General features: G+C 31.2%; 2 protein-coding genes across 2 annotated transcripts in view; both read right to left on the minus strand.

Moving 5' to 3' along the window:
• Positions 1-1,374, minus strand: part of HELRODRAFT_158475 (hypothetical protein) — a gene marked incomplete at both ends in the record, with an annotated part of 4,597 nt that extends 3,223 nt beyond the window's left edge. The window contains 2 exons of the mRNA XM_009010540.1: positions 833-834; positions 1,182-1,374. Of these exons, the coding sequence (XP_009008788.1) occupies positions 833-834; positions 1,182-1,374 (195 nt within the window). The remainder of the gene's footprint in view (positions 1-832; positions 835-1,181) is intronic.
• Positions 1,375-4,731: 3,357 nt separating this feature from the next.
• Positions 4,732-14,215, minus strand: HELRODRAFT_62224 (hypothetical protein; the record flags this gene model as incomplete). The annotated part of the gene is made up of 5 exons (XM_009010541.1): positions 4,732-4,841; positions 6,221-6,615; positions 7,255-7,461; positions 12,847-13,073; positions 14,084-14,215. Coding segments are annotated over 5 exons (1,071 nt in total), but the record flags the coding sequence as incomplete, so codon positions are not given.
• Positions 14,216-17,243: the final 3,028 nt, after the last annotated feature.

Genomic DNA, 17,243 nt, shown 5'->3' on the forward strand with positions numbered 1-17,243 from the left:
TACCCACATACATATATATATATATATATATATATATATATATATATATATATATATATATATATATATATATATACATGTATAATATGTATATAATTCATTTCTTTGCATTTATGATATATTTCAATAATTATACAGTTTCAAGTTTTTAGAATATTTAAATTTTAAAAATTAAATAGTAATTATTATATAATCGTATACATAATTTATAATATAAATAGGAAACTCTTTATTATAGTTACATATGAAGGGGTTCTCACACAGACACTAGTCTACTGAACTTTCATAAATCATGTTATGTTATGTTTATGTTATATAATATGTATATATATATATATATATATATATAGAAGGGGTTCTCACACAGACACTAGTCTACTGAACTATATATATATATATATATATATATATATATATATATAGAACACAACATATATATGAAATTAACAACATATAACATTTACCAGCCAATAATACCGATACACAACCGGGACCATAATAAGACAGAACTTAAATTTTGAGTATCATAGATATAAGAACATTTAATTATTAACTATATATAGGTTACGTAAAAAATAAACTGTAGTGTTTTTTTAATTAATATATCATATTTAAAAATTATAACTTCTGAAATTATTTAAGCGTAAATTATATTGTATTAAAAAATTATTAAAAAACATTTTAAAAAATACATGTGTACAATGAAGAATGAATGAAGATATGAAGAACATAATAAAAGATTATAGATAATATATAAGTAACATTATAAGTTAAGTGGTTCTGCGTATGTTAGAGATGCAATAATAAAGACTAAAAAAGATACGTATCTTACTGCTGGAAAATGATAAAACTAGCGATTGAAATTTTTTTTTAAATTAATCCGGTTGTTCGGAAAGTAATTTCGTTTTTTGCGGCTCAAATGAATAATGAATAAATATTCAATTAAATTATATATTGGCCATTCTGATCCAACACTTTTTACCATCTTTCTGTCAGAAGCATGATCCCCGCTCATAAAATTTTTTATCTTTGCTGGCAAAAAACTGATCCAAGTGATTTTTTTTAGTTTTAGTTTTTTTTCGCTACCTATAAAATATAGAATAATTTTAAAATTTGCACGTATATGTATAAGTCTCAATCTAAATTATTTCCTAAGTATTTATCAGATATATTAATTGAACCTAAACGCCTCGATTTACGATCGTCTTCTTGTTCTCGCTTTTTCTTAACTCGTGTTAAACACTCTTTTGCCAAATCTGCTTTTGCTTTTTCTGGTCCTTTTCTCTGGAACTCTCTACCTACTTCTCTGACTACTTCTCCATCACTTGCGAAGTTCAGAGCGGATCTCATGACCCATCTGTTTTCAAAATTCATTGAGGAGCGCTATTGAACATCGCGGAAATAGCGCTTTATAAGCTAATTGATTGATTGATTGATTGATTGATTGATTGATTGATAGATTGATATATTGATTGATTAGTTTTATTATTGCAGCTTTGACATACGCAGAACCACTTACAATGTTATATATATATATTATCTATAATTTTTTATTATGTTCTTCATATCTTCATAGGTTGATATGAATCAGCCATCTTCACCACAAAGGCTGTTTATTCTTTTCACACAACGTACACATGTATTTTATGTGCCCGCGCAAGCACCGAATCATATACGCTGAGTATATGATAGCCATTAAGATGATTGACTCAGGGTGCATTTGAAATACTGAACCATCTCGCTGGCCAACACGCGACAACTTACGTCGTCTTTCCATTTAAGGATAGATGGCTGGGTTGGCCGGGGGTCGGCTACTCGGATGAACCAGCAGAAACTGCAGGATTCGAACCCGGGTCGTGGTAGACGGACGGACACGCTAACTACTCGGCCACGAGACCCCTTTTGATATAAGATTTTTGACGTGTCCGTTTAAGGTCAAGATTTTACCGTCCAAAAAATTTTGCAGTGACCGAAACAAATAATAATCCAAAAGGGCCATGTCTGGAGAATATGGTGGGTGTGGCAGTACATCACACCCTAAGGTAAATTTATTTTAGATTTTTACAATTTATGGCTACATATCTTATTTTTACGTTATACTTGTCTTTAAATTTTATTATTTTTCTCGATTTTACCACTTAAATTATAATTAAATTAATAATATTTCTTAACATTAGACTCTGAATATGGCTATTTGTCGAAACCACTTTGTAAGCTTAATATGACACACATTAAGAAATATAAATTAACACAGCTTATTCGTGTTGAAAATCTTACTAAAAATTTTGATTAACACAAAATGGGCAAGTGAAAGAAAAATTATTAATAATACGAGGTAGTTCAGAAGTATAGAAGAGGGCCAAGGATAGAACCCTGAGGTACCCCAAAAGTAAGAGATGAAGAGTTGGAAGTAGAATTATTAAGAACAACAGAATAAAAAAACGATTATAGAGATAAGAAAACCAAGATAGACAAGAATCAGTAATATTAAAAGTATGATCTAGCAGCCTCAAGAAAATAGTATGATCAACAGTATCAAAAGCGGAGAATATTATCACTAGAAAGATGGATATCATTATGTATTTTGAGTAAAGCGGATCTCAACTTCAAGACCCATCTGTTTGCAAATTTCATTGAGGAGCGCTGTTGAACATCGCAGAAATAGCGCTTTATAAACTTTTTCTTCTTCTTCAGTTTTACGGCGCTTCAGCTCTGATAGGCTATATTTACGCCTTTGGTTCCTGTTGCTCGTGCTCCTATCTTTTCTCATATATATCCATATCGTGTTCTCTTGCACTGGCTACCTATAACATATAAAATACTTTTTAAAATCTGTACATTAATGTATAAGTTTTCATCTAAATTATTTCCTAAGTACTTATCAGATATATTAATTAAACCTAAACGCCCCATTTTACGGTAGTCTTCTTGTTCTCCCTTTTTCTTAAATCATGTCGTGTGCTAAATCTTATGCTAAATCTGCTTTTGATTTTTCTTGCCTTTTTTTCTGGAAGTCTCTGCCTCAAACTCTAACTACTTCTCCATCACTTGCGAAGTTCAGAGCAGATCTTAAGACACATCTGTTTGTAAAAGTCACTGAGGAGCGCTGTTGAACACCGCGAAAATAGCGCTTTACGAGCTAATTGATTGATTGGTTTATTTATTATGATTAAATTCATGGATTTGCATATTTAGCATATTTTTTTGGTTTCTTATTTGCGATCGTCATGCTTGATAGTCCTTCTCTGTGTCAATCTTTTTTAAATGTTCTAGACTAACTAAACCCAACTAAACCCAGTTTTCTCGAACATTGCACGGCAATATAAATAATCTTAATGAGTTTACTACTAGTGTTTTTAAAGATGTATCCGTCTAATTTACAAAGGATAACTTTAATTTTAAATTAAATTTCAAAGCATTCTTAAGCTTATGACAGGCTAGTGGTTTTTTAAAAGTTGTATCGTAATGCAAGAATTAACTTTTAGTACTCGGAAGCCGAATTCGGAAATTTTTAGGCGAGTAGGAATGAAAACTTTCAATCAACTTACTGAAGCCGAAGAAATTTTCATCCGACACTGATGTTGGTCCGACTGACCCTTCTAAACCTAAAGCTACGAATTTACTAAAGGAATGCAAAGACATCAAACTTTGTCATGAACAACAACTGCACTCCTCAACGTGGTTCGGCTTTAAAACGTAGCCATCTGATATATGAATTTGTACGTTCCTCTTGACTGCTGTGCACGTCAGAATGTTTCATATATAAGAGTAACTACAACGTCGCTAACTAGACGTCTGACCATGCACAAGAGGTATGTTCAATAAAAACATACTTAGAACACACACACAATATTGAAACTACAAGAGAAATCCTGGACAACACTGCAAAATAATTTACTGTAGTTCCAGCCACTCCCCATCTGAAATTAACCGAAGCCATTCTCATCGACATAAAATAACCCCTAATAAACAAACAACAAAAGATTTCAACAATACTCCCTACAAGAAGGACAATAATAAAATGTACTAACAACGTCCAATAGTACCGATGAAGACACTGAAGAAAGCAACATCGACCAAAAAACATCGACAAAAGAGCAAGTACATGATACCGAAGCAATAAAACATAACACCACGGCAGTAAAACATAACACCGAAGTAACTAGCCCGAACAAAGAAACCGTATTAATAAATAAAAAAGTTAGTCAAATTAACAAAGTCATTGACAACAGAGAAAGCAAACTACAGGAACAAAGGCCTGGGTTATGTCATTATGTCCTAGTTATGACATTAAACTGACCCTCACTGCCTTGAGTGATGTTGGATCATCAAAGCCTCAAAGACTAGGCCCACCGCTTATAAATGTGGTTGCGTAAGGAAGGGCGTTCTGCGTAAAAATTAGCCAATAAAATATTTATGATGACAAATACACCCGAGAATGAATTGGAAAACTGTATATTATTCCAACTTTAATAAAATAAATAATGACGACAAGATTTTGGTTCGAAATATTGAGAAATGTAATAAAAAAAAACTATCCAAAGCTAGAAATTCGGTAGATTTCATAAATTACTGCATTAATTATAGTCGTCTTTAACAAGCATATATATGTATATATATATAACGTGTAACTCTATATATATATATATATACATATATATATATATATACATATATATATACATATATATATATATATCTATATATATATATATATATATGTATATAGAGTTACACGTTTTTTAATTCAGAAGCTTTAAAGACTCCATGCTCGGTTATTATCCCACCAGTAATTAACTCTCCAGGTGTGACATCGAATGCCGGGTTCCAGCACGTTATGCCTGAAATTAAATATAAATAAAATTAACTTTAGACATTTTTTAATGACAATTTATAATGAAAGGGTACCTCGGTAGCTTTTTTGATATAACACACACACACACACACACACGCACACACGCATGCGTGCATGTTCACACACACAGACACAATAAAAACTTTCTCAATAAAATTTTATATTTATTATCAGATGTTTTCAAAATTTATTATCAGATATTTTAAAATCATCTACCAACACCGATGCACCGGTTAACATTTGTATTTTTCAGTAAATACCAACGCATTGGTATCGATATTTACATTTTCATTATATAGTGCGTTATTGTTTTGCGTTCAGCTGGTTGTTGAACATGTCATTTCGTTCGCTTATAATAAAGTTTCGACGTTTAAACATTGATTGTTTCGTTTGGATTTATTTTGATTTTGTGTTATAAATTGAGGCTATTAATTTGTTAAAAAATTTCTGCTTTTAAGTTACACAAGCAAGTCATATTTGAACAATTCCTATAACTTTAAATTTAAATTAATTATGATAATCCAAAGTAGTACTGTGACTAATAACTTAGAGTTTGCCCATTTAAACATCAATAGTCTGAAAAAATAAATTTTTTGCCGTCAAGGAATTTAAATGTGATTTAATCGGACGTTCTCGCCACAGGTGAAAGCAGATATTTTTCTTCAGACGATGTATGTATATATCAGTCAATCAACACCTGAGAGATATGTATGTTTTGATGAATCACGAGATGTATTAAAAAAGCCAAAGGATTATTTAACTCCGTGAGGTGGGGGTGTAGTTTTACTCAGAAACTCGCCTTCTACTTAGAAACTCGTATAGAGCACTGAAGTCGACCTCAAATTTCAACCTAAATCGTTTGACAGTCTGTGTGTTTCAATGTTTCCAATGTCTGCGCAGTGATCTTTATAAATAATTGTATTTATGATAGTCTAAACGCAAAATTTCTATCAAGGACATGGTTTAAATGCGTCGTCACTGATGAAAGTGACGTTAACTCTAATCTCAATAATGAACTTAGAGAAAAATGCAGTGATCTTTGTATTTATGATAGTCTAAACCCAATATATATATATATATATATATATAAGATTACGACTGTTTATCAACCATTAGAAAAATCGAAAAGTTAAATTGGAAATTAACTAACGCCAAACATGCTGTGATTTTCATGATTGCATTTCTGACAGTCTAAATCCAATATATATATATATATATATATATATATATATATATATATATATATATATATATGATTCGCTTTTTGTATCATAGCAATATAAAGTGGTTGGCTGCATTGCACATCATCTGTATTAGCAATAATATTAAAATTAAACGAAACAAACGAATATTAAAAACTTTAACAACCTTTGACTGATAACTGTACTCCATTTAGAGTGGTCATTTCTTCTTGAGATCTTTCTTCTATAACAATATTCTTTCCATTCGGAAGTCCAAAATTGATTGAAGTAAAAGGAGCTGCAACATAAAATGGTATATTGAAATGTTTAGCCAAGATGGCAATTTGAAAGGTTCCAATTTTGTTGGCAGTATCTCCATTGGCAGCAATACAATCGGCTCCAACAACAACCGCATCAATGCGTTCACGGGACATCAAAGCAGCAACCATTGAATCACAAATCATTGTGCAAGGTATTTTGTCATAAGTTAATTCATATGCAGTCAATCTTGATCCCTGATTATAAGGCCTAGTTTCAGTGAAAAAACAGCGGCTCAATTTTCCTAGGGCATGAAGACTTCTAACCACACCTGAAGATATTTATATCCAATGAATTCATTTAGCCAAAAACGTCAATTTTATTATTGACATCCAATGTTTTCGATTAGAGTCGAAACAAAATAATTTAAAAAAAATATACATTTCTTTTTATCATGCAGTGAGTTTTGGAACATTAAAATTAATTTTCCTTTTATTGAAGTTAATATTCATTTTTGATATTGTCATAGTAACTTTTAAGTTTTCACTCATATTTTATCACGTTTATGTTATGTTATGCGTATGATGTTATTCATTCTATTGGCATTCCTCAGAGGAAAATATAAGACGGTGAAAATAAAAACTGGTGTGTGGCAACAAGCTAAATCTCAAGATAAAAAAACTATAAATAAATAAAAAAAACCTATGACCAAACAAATTGTTGCTACCAAAAATTTTATAATGTTCAGATAACATGTAAACTGAAATTGAACGACGTATATAAAATATTTAAAATTGTTGGAGATAGAGTCATAAATAACATTATTACAACAGAGTAGGTTTCGCCTAAAGAAAAAAGCAAATTCCAGCAATAATTGCATTGATTTATTATCAAGAGAGTTCTTGTATCATTGAGAAAGTGCTACGACAATTATTTTTTTTTGAAAATCAATCAAAAAACAGAAACATGCCTAAAGCAGTTCCATAATTAGCAGTTGCCAAACTTCCGGTATTACAGTGAGTAAGCAAATTAACACTTGTTGTTGACAATCTCTTTAAATTCTCAGAACCATTCTTACCAATAAGTTTATTACAATTGATATCATCCGCCAACAAACCTTCCAGTTTATCAAGGAGCCTGTGGAGAATTAATGGTAAGAAGCAATCGCTGAAAAATTATTTCCTTGGTTATTTAAAAAATGTGGAAGCAGATGTTACCAAAGATCACAAAGTTACTATTGAAAGTGATTAATCAAGAAAATATAATGTTTGTAATAATGTTATAAAAGGGTAACTCAATTAAATTACTAAAAATCGAAAATGGAAATGATTTAGATGTGAGAGAATATTTAAAAAATAATGTTAAAACTATAAAGTTGTGAAATTCATTTGCTACAATTTTTATGGAGCAAAAATAAAACTTTTATCAACATTGATAGAAATGGTTAAAATTGTAGGATCAGGCATTCCTAAACAAAGATCCTTAATGTTACTCCTAATAGGAAACAGCACCATGCGGCACATACACACACACGCACTCTTGCAAATAAATGTCAATACAGTGACGATGTTTCACCACTGAGCCATCACTGTATCTCGTGTAGGCTAAGCTCTGGCAGACAAGGGCACTCTGCAATGAACGATCTGCTTAGGTTTTTCCAAAAAGCCTGCATAGCGGCCGCAAATTACCTGCTTGCAACTTTTGCCCAGTTGGTTACACAATAGTCCCACAGTCTCAAAGCCATTCGCTGACATGACATGAGACATCACGTTTCCACACACCTTAGCTGAAAGGTATATCAATCCTACCTCAATTAAACCTGGTCCAGCTCCAATAAAGACAGCCGACTTCAAACATGACAAATACAAAGCTGTTAATGTTGGCAAAGTTGTTAATGATGGCATTAAGTTTTTTTGCCAATCTGTATAGAAACTCTCGACGACCTCACCGACAGATCACAGAGCTTTTCTTGGACCAAATCGGCACAAAACCTTTCACAATAAGAGGTGACCCAAACAATAAATTATACATGCTACATGTTGTATTTTGGAAAATATTTATAATTGCCCTGCTGTCCGAGACCTCAAAACCTATAATAATTGGCGAGTTAGAATGAAATGACAGTTTTGTTAGCAGTTATTTTTCATTAAAGGCTCTTGCAAAATAAATAAACACGTACATACACACATTTAATTGAAAAAGTTATTCTATGATATCATTTGTTTAAATCAGTATGGTTTTCGCGATAAATTACCTACCGAATTTGCTGTTTCTGATGTTGTTGACTATATATCTCTTGCACTTGAAACTAAGAAATATTTTGTTGGTGTCTTTATTGATCTTTGTAAAGGCTTTTGATTCTCTAGATCATAAAATTCTATTATCCAAGTTATATTCATATGGTGTTCGTGGATTAGCTTATAATTGGTTTGTCTCTTATTTAAGTAATCGCTTTCAGTATGTCGCTATTAATAACTCTAAGTCTTTGCTTTCTCCTATTAATTCTGGTGTACCCCAGGGTTCCATCCTGGGTCCACTACTATTCAATATATATATTAATGACTTCATTAATTCATCTAATGTTTTAAAATTTGTATTATTTGCTGATGATACAACACTTCTTTTCTCTCATACTGTATTTAATGAGTTTGTTTGTTTATAAAACATGTTTTATTTTATTTGGACCTAAAATTAGAACTAATATTGTTTTCCTTGTTAAATATTTAAACAATTATGCTATGAAGGTTCTTGAACAAGATGAGATCAGGCTACAGTGGAGAGAATACTTCAACCGTCTGTTAAACGAAACAAATCCCATCAATGTTAACTTTGACGCTTCACCTATCGAAGGTCCGATTCCAGACATCACTGTAGAGGAGCTTACAGAAGATCTGAAAGCTATGAACGATGGAAAGGCAGCAGGGCCTTCTGGACTCACAAATGACATTATCAAAGCATCTGGTACTGCAGGTATCCAAACGTTACTACAACTTTGCCGTGAAATCTGGAAAAATTGCTCAATGCCGACTGAATGGAACTATAGCATGACAGTCCCGCTATACAAAAGCAAAGGCGATCCATTGAACTGTTCATCATATCGAGGTATACGTCTGTTAGAACACTCCCTGAAAATTGTCGAAAAAATCATTGAGAGAAGATTAACGTTGTGCATCACAATCGGAAATTATCAATTTGGTTTCCTAGCGGGGAAATCAACAATTGATGCAATTCACATCCTTCGGCAACTGCAAGAGAAGTACCTCGCAAAGCATCAACAACTATCACACATTTTTGTAGACTTTGAAAATGCATTTGATCGAGTTCCCCGTGAAGCAATCAGGTGGAGTCTACGTCGACAACTCATTCCAGAATATCTTGTTCGATTTGTAATGGAAATGTATACGAATACTAAGACTCTTGTCAGCACAACGGTTGGAAACACAGATGCATTTGACATCGGCGTTGGAGTTCACCAAGGCTCGATTCTCAGTCCACTTTTATTTATAATGTGATGGAAGAAATCACAAAACCGATACGCACTGGTGACATTTAAATTCTAATATATGCTGATGATAACGTTTTAACAGCCACGTCTGAGCAGAATGCAGCACAGATGTTTAAAGATTTGAACACCAGACTCGCCGATCTTGGAATCAAAGTCAACATCAGCAAAACCAAAGCAATGAACACTGGTGAACCCATCCAATCCACAGCTACTGGACGATGTCCCTGTTCAGTTTGTAAAGCTGGTGTAGGTAACAATTCAATCAAGTGTCAGCAGTGTAACCAGTGGTGTCACAAACGTTGTTCAAAAATAATTGGTACTTTATCTAAAGTGTCAAATTTTGTTTGTCCTGCTTGCATCAATCCACAACAACAAATTCGGAATGACAATGTTTTTGAAGCCATTAAGGTAGAGAAAGTCACATCGTTTCAATATCTAGGGGATGTTCTGGATTGTACTGGAACAGCTGAAGCTGGAATAAATGGCATCTCCTTGCCTCTATATCGATGCGGCGTGACATCCCACTACCACTACGATCGAGACTTTATAAATCTGTGATACGTCCGGTGTTGTTATATGGTGCAGAAACATGGACAATGACAACCAAACTGGAACAACTTCAACGAACCGACATGAAAATGCTCCGATGGATGCAACGAATTAGTCTGTAAGACCACATCAAATCTACCGAAATCCTGCGTCGTGCTGGTTTAGATGATATAAAGGACGAATGCCGGCAACACCGTCTGCGGTGGTTTGGTCATGTCAAACGAAGTGGAAACAGTGCCATAACTTCTCTTGCAGATGTTGAAGTACCTGGCACACGTCCCAAAGGCCGTCCAAAGAAGTCCTGGTCGCAAACAATCTAGCAAGACATGAAAGCTCTAAATTTAAATGAAATGGATACAACTGATCGTCTAATTTGGCGCAAAAAGTTGATGGCAAAGAAAACAACGTCCTACCTCGGGAAACCGGGTCTCTGGACGCAAAACGAAGATTGATATATGCTATAAAACGGGTTAATTCAGTGAAATTCCTCAGTGTTGTTATTACTTCGAATTTGTCATGGTTTGACCATATTAAACATATTTCATGTAAATTATCGTAAAACCTAGGTGTTATATATATATATAGGTAATCTCATCGTAAAACTTTAAATTTAGTTCAAAATTTTTTTCTTAGGATATTATCCAAACTAAAAAAAATTGATCATATAAGTCATTGTTATCAATTGGCTAATATTTATAACATATATCAGTTGTACATTATTTATTTGCTTGTTTTCTTTTTTAAAATATATAGATTAAACTATTGTGCAACTCTCTACAGTCAAGTTATAATATTTAAAATTCCTAAAAGAAATACTTTACGCTATAATTCTGATTTTTATCTCTTTAAACCAAGGTCAATTTTTTTCTTAACTCAGTCTTATCTTCTTCTATGCGTTTTTGGGACACTTTACCTGTGTATGTAAAGGACTCACCCTCTCTTGGATTATTCAAAACTGCTATTCACCATCTTATCTTATCTGGTCATTTCACACATGATTGACCGTATTTACTCTTTGCATTTATTCATTGTGTTTTACTTTTAAAATAATTAATTAATTATCTCTTATATTTGAGTTCAACTGTATGTTTTCATATGTATATGAGCATTTACTTAAGTATATGCGTGTTTTGTTTTTGGCTTTGTTTCGTTACTTCAGTCTATTCTCATCTTATTTATCTTGTATCTTGTCTTTAATTGATCTTGGTGGCCCCAAAAGCACGAGCTTCAGGTCTCCTAGAGAATGACATATGTTTTTCGCATGTGTTTGTTTGCTAAATAAAAGGATTATTGAATTGAATTGAATTGAATTTACACATACAATACATACTAACAGTCAATACATACATGAAAAAATGAATTTAAATAAATAAAAGATATAATAAATAAATTAAATATGATAAAAATTAACAAATAAATAAATGAGTAAATAAAAAATAAAAATACATATTTATGCATTTCATGTAAAAAATGAATGAATAATAGTAACAGTGTCAATCAATCAATCAATCAGTCAATTTTCGTTTTGCGTCCAGACACCCGGTTTTGCGTCCAGAGACATGCATATATATATATATATATATATACACATATATATATATATATATATATATATATATATATATATATATATATATATATATATATACACACACACATACATACATACATATACATAAAAAATATATGTACATTCACACACATCTATACACACTATATATCCATCCATATACATTAGCCAGACAAGGCATTATACATATACATAAACAAATATAACGAAATGATTTTTTTTTTCAAGCTTTTGACTAATCTGGCATCTGCATTAATTTGTTAAGAACACTCTTTAGCCTTTGACACTTCATTAAAAACAGATAAAAGAGTACAATGATCTACCATGTCAAGGGCCAGGCACTAGATTAAAATCAAAAGCTTGAATAAGATCTTTGTAGAGTTTAGGAAAAGAAGACCCAATACTATGACTTAAGCAATAACCAGATTGAGAAGAAGGTTGAAGAAAATTAAATTGTAAGTAAAAATAGAGTTGGTTGAAAACAATTTTTTCAAGAACTTTAGAGATAAAGAATAGGTTATAACTTAACAACATAGAAAGATCTTGATAAATTTTTTTAAAAGTATGAATTACAATGGAAGTTTTGAAAAAAGAAGGAAATTTGTAAGTGATAAGAGACAAATCTTGACATATGACATCTTTTAACAAATAAGAATAGTAATTTGACTTTGGCTGGCTGAGCCAGTATACAGCAAGTGTAAAAACTCTTTCAGAATTTTAGTAGGAATGATACCAAGAGAACAGGAGGAGGAAGACATAAAACCAATCTTATACAAATTTTGTTGTCAGCAAAAATAAGATTTACAGAATACATTTTTGCAATGACCTGACGTAATAAATAGTGATGTGCATTTTTTTCAAAAATATAATTAAAATAAAATAATTCAACAGCTAAAACCTTGATAAAAATATTTTCAACTGTACTTACTTTTGCTTTAGGTCCAAAACAGTGAATGAAGAGTGCTCATCGATGAAGCTTTGCAGGGTAGCATCCAAATTGAAAAGATTGACAGCAGTGGGTCTTGATGTTATAAGATATTTCATTCTATTTGAGACAAAACTCTTCAATTCAGACAAAGAATTAAAGTCCTTAGAATACATTTCAACAGCCAAACTCAATCCGCCAACAATTGCTATTGCAGGTGCTCCTCGAACCTGGACATCATTTCATTGAATCTAAGATACATACAAAACATTAAATTGAATACTTCAAATCCAATATTAATAATTCTCTCTTAATTAATTTTTATAAGTATCAACAACCTACATGTGGGGTACGTGTATAATCGTGGATACAAATATATAATAAATAATAAAAACAAATAATAACATATTGTAAATAAAGAATAATGTTTAGCAAAAAAATTTTCAATATATATATAAACAGATAATTGTTTAACCTTTTAACAAAAATAAATATCCCATGCTAATGATATATTGCAACTTAACTATACATACTTTATTTAATGGCTTGTTACCTAAAAAAATATTAATTGACTAAAACAAATAGTCAATTTTCGATCCAAATATTTTGTTTATATGCACCATTAACCAACTTTCCATCAACAAATCAGACCACCAACACCTTTTTTTAACTTGAACTTGTTTTCAAAATAAATAAGCGACACCAAATGTTTTAAAATAAGTTCATAACATGCATTAAGGAGTGCAATGCTAAATCCTGTCACCAAAAATTGTAGCTGTATTTTAAACATCAATTGTCATTGAAACAATCAACTTGCAAACTGGCTTGACTTCATAATTAAATATAGTTTCCATACATTTAATTCCCATCCTTTAGTAATTGAAAAGTGTTAATATTAGTTCAATTTCACAAAAAGCTTTTATTTTTTTAACTATTTTAGAATACAATATAAACCACAAAACACACCAACACTGTGCAATCGGAAGTTAATTTAAATGTCTGGAGCACATTACAATCATGTATTAAAGCTTAACAAAGTGCCATAAGGATATTTAACAAGATGTATAATTTTATTAACTTAAAAAGTGCTAATTATCATGTACCCTATTAAACTGTTTCTTTTTTAAACTTTTATTAGCCATCTGTTGAAGCTATATTGACTCTCTTATAAACATCATATAGTGGAAGGATAGGAACAAAAAAAGAGAAAAATTAAACATTTGAATGAAAAATAAATCACCTGCATAAACTTTATTGCATTCCATCCATCTTCACAATTTTTTATTTGTATGTAATCAAGTTGCGATGGCAATTTAAGCTGATCAATGATTTGTAAATTTCCTGCTGAATATTTTATCGCCTCCATTGAAATGCCTGTGTATTTATGAAAAAACAAATGTAACAAATGTGCTTGTATTATATTTTTGTTACATAAATTTTTGATAACAATTATAATAATAAATAATTTATTAAACTTGAATAATTTTAGTACTATCTGTCAAGTGTACCATATTTATATTCAAGAGTCACATGAACTTCCATATAAAAATTCAATAAATTAATTAAATACAAGTGAGGCGGGTCTGAATACGTAAGGAGGCAGAAAAATAAGAGTTAAAATATAAATAAACATCTGCAGAGATATCTATAATAATGACAACTAATCACTGGCTGTCTAACAACATAAAATAAATTTCTATATTTTTGGAGAAAAACACTGAAAAACTTCTCATCCTGGTTTTTCAATTGAAAGTAAATTTATTTTTTTGGAACATAAACCTAGAGCTTAACCTTATTATTTATGGAGTTGGATCAAGTATATGCCTAAAATTATGAAAGAATGTTTATAAAACCTGTTTTTAAACAGAAATTCATCTAAGTGGCTCACTTCTCTAACTCTGCCGACTTGGTTTCAGATGTTATCCTAGTACTACAACGCCCTACCTCAGGGAACTGGGTCTCTGGACGCTAAACAAAGATTGATTGATTCCTAGTACTAAAATCTCTTTGCTAAGAATATAAAATGATATATTTCTCTTAAAAAATAATTTAGATTGAGACCTGTACATTAATGTGCAAATTTTAAAGTTACCCTATATTTTAAGGTAGCCAGTGTAAAAGTACAAATATGGAGACATGTTAGAAAAGATAGGGGCACGAGCAACTGGACGAGCAGCAGAGTTAGAAGCCTTACTTAAATTATCTAATTTAGAATCAAGAAAACCATTGTAGAGAAAATTATAGTAAAAATGAAGTTCATTTCACTCAATTCAATATTTTTAAATTTAAATATTGTACATGATTTAATAAAATGTAAATTTAAGTACAATAATTAAAACAATTTTAGTCAATCTGGACAAGAAAAGAATTGCACAATTGGTGCATGAGATGAGTGATTCTGGATATGTCAAACAACTTGATGTGTTTGAGACCATATATGAGTTACCTGTTCTAAGTGCATAATTTGTTTGTAGTCCTTTTAGATAACGAGATTTATATGAAGCCCAATGGTGAGTGTGAAGGTGAATGGCCTAATATTGGTAATTGATGTTTGTGAGTGATAGATGTTTTCTTGAGTCAACGTTATTTTTTTTAATAACTACCATTGTATATCAGGTAGAAAAAGAAAGGCTAATTTAAAAGAGAGAAATGATCCAGAGTATTTAGAGCTTTAGAAAAGTCAAGAGCAATAAGAATATAAGATAGAATGAAAGAATGAACATGATTTTTATTCTTAAGAAGAGATGTTTTTTTACAGTTAAAAAAGATGATGGCTGATGTAAATGAACATGTGGATCATAATGCATATTGAGCTCGTAGTAGTAGCATGCATAATGATTAAAACATCATGGATAGATGAATGACCTTTAAAACCATGAAATTTTTAGACTATGTAAAATAGGGAGAATGAGATTGGGCAATAATAAATCAAATGAGAGTAAACTTGCGCTAAGTCTGTGTTGCAGATAAATGGTGAGATGATTTTTTACTTTAGTAGTTTAGTTAGTTAGTTTTTAGTAGTAATAGAAACCAATTAATTAAATTAAAAAATTAAATTAATTGAATTGAATTTAATTATTTTTAATAACTAAACTCATAAATTGAAATTAATTAATAAAATTAAACTACCTTAAACGTCAGAATCTGTGGTTTTGTAGACATTAATAAATTAAGCAAATTGGCTCAGTAAACCTGGCAAAACGCAGCCAATCATTAGTGAAAAAAACTGCACTTTGCCTTAGGAAGAGGATCTTATCGACGCAAAATCTCACTTGACCTACATTACATAAAAAAGGATAGTGAAAAAAGAGAGTGCGTAAAACTTGAAATAAGGTGCGAATATATTTGTATAATAACTATTTTATATATATATATATATATATATATGTACGTACATATGTATGTGTGCATGAGCCCATGGATAAAAACAATGACCATTAAAATCCACCATTTTCTTCCTGCTCGCGCTATTTAATGTTGGTTTTTGAGTCTCCCACCGAACATGGATGTATATAATATATAATATGGATATATATGTATATGGCACCGAAAGGCGTTTGGCAACATTCTCAAGAATAAAAAAAACAATTAAATTTTTGTAAAATTATAAAATATTTTGTTTAATATAAACTATGTCATTAGGGTTGCTTGAAATCTCAACAATTTTAGCGTCAACAATGTCACCAAAAACCATGTTTTGTCAACCGGGCCGAAAGTTTCAATGCGGACAGGGATGAAAACTTTCGCATCATTATTTAAGTCCTTATATTTGTTATCCATAAAATCAGCCGCTTTTAAAACAACTGATCCTGATTCTATGGGTGTGTAATTAATATATCTTTCTGCCAATGTGTGAGGGAACGTAACGTCCCAGGTCAGACAAAGTCCATGAGACCATGGAACCCATGTATATCCCTCTGGTCTAATATTACAATTGGGTATCAAACCTGCTGTTTTCTTGATAAAGGGCATCTTTGCTTTTTGAAATAAACGGAAAAATGTCCGATGTGTATATTAAGAATTGAATGGGTCCTAACACTAAACCTTGAGGTACTCCAGACAAAACAAATTTATTTCTGAAAAAATATCTTTAAAAAAAATTTGCTGGGAACGATTTAGTAAGTAAGACTGGAACCATGTATGTGCAGTATCATATAATATAACTTTTTTAACAGTATCTGATGATTGACGCAATAAAATGCTAATGACATGTCTATGAATGACAGCAGTAGAATATTCTGGTCATTTATTTTGGAAATTAGCTTGAAAAAACATATAATAGCGCCGTATCTGTCGAATAAAATTGCCAGTAGCCTGAATCGTGAATTGGCATGACAGTTAAATGACTCAGAAAACTCTCAGTGAGAACACGTTTAATGATCTTTGAAACAAATGAAAAA

The sequence above is a fragment of the Helobdella robusta genome (genome assembly GCF_000326865.2).
Source record: "Helobdella robusta unplaced genomic scaffold HELROscaffold_1, whole genome shotgun sequence".
Taxonomy (NCBI): domain Eukaryota; kingdom Metazoa; phylum Annelida; class Clitellata; order Rhynchobdellida; family Glossiphoniidae; genus Helobdella; species Helobdella robusta.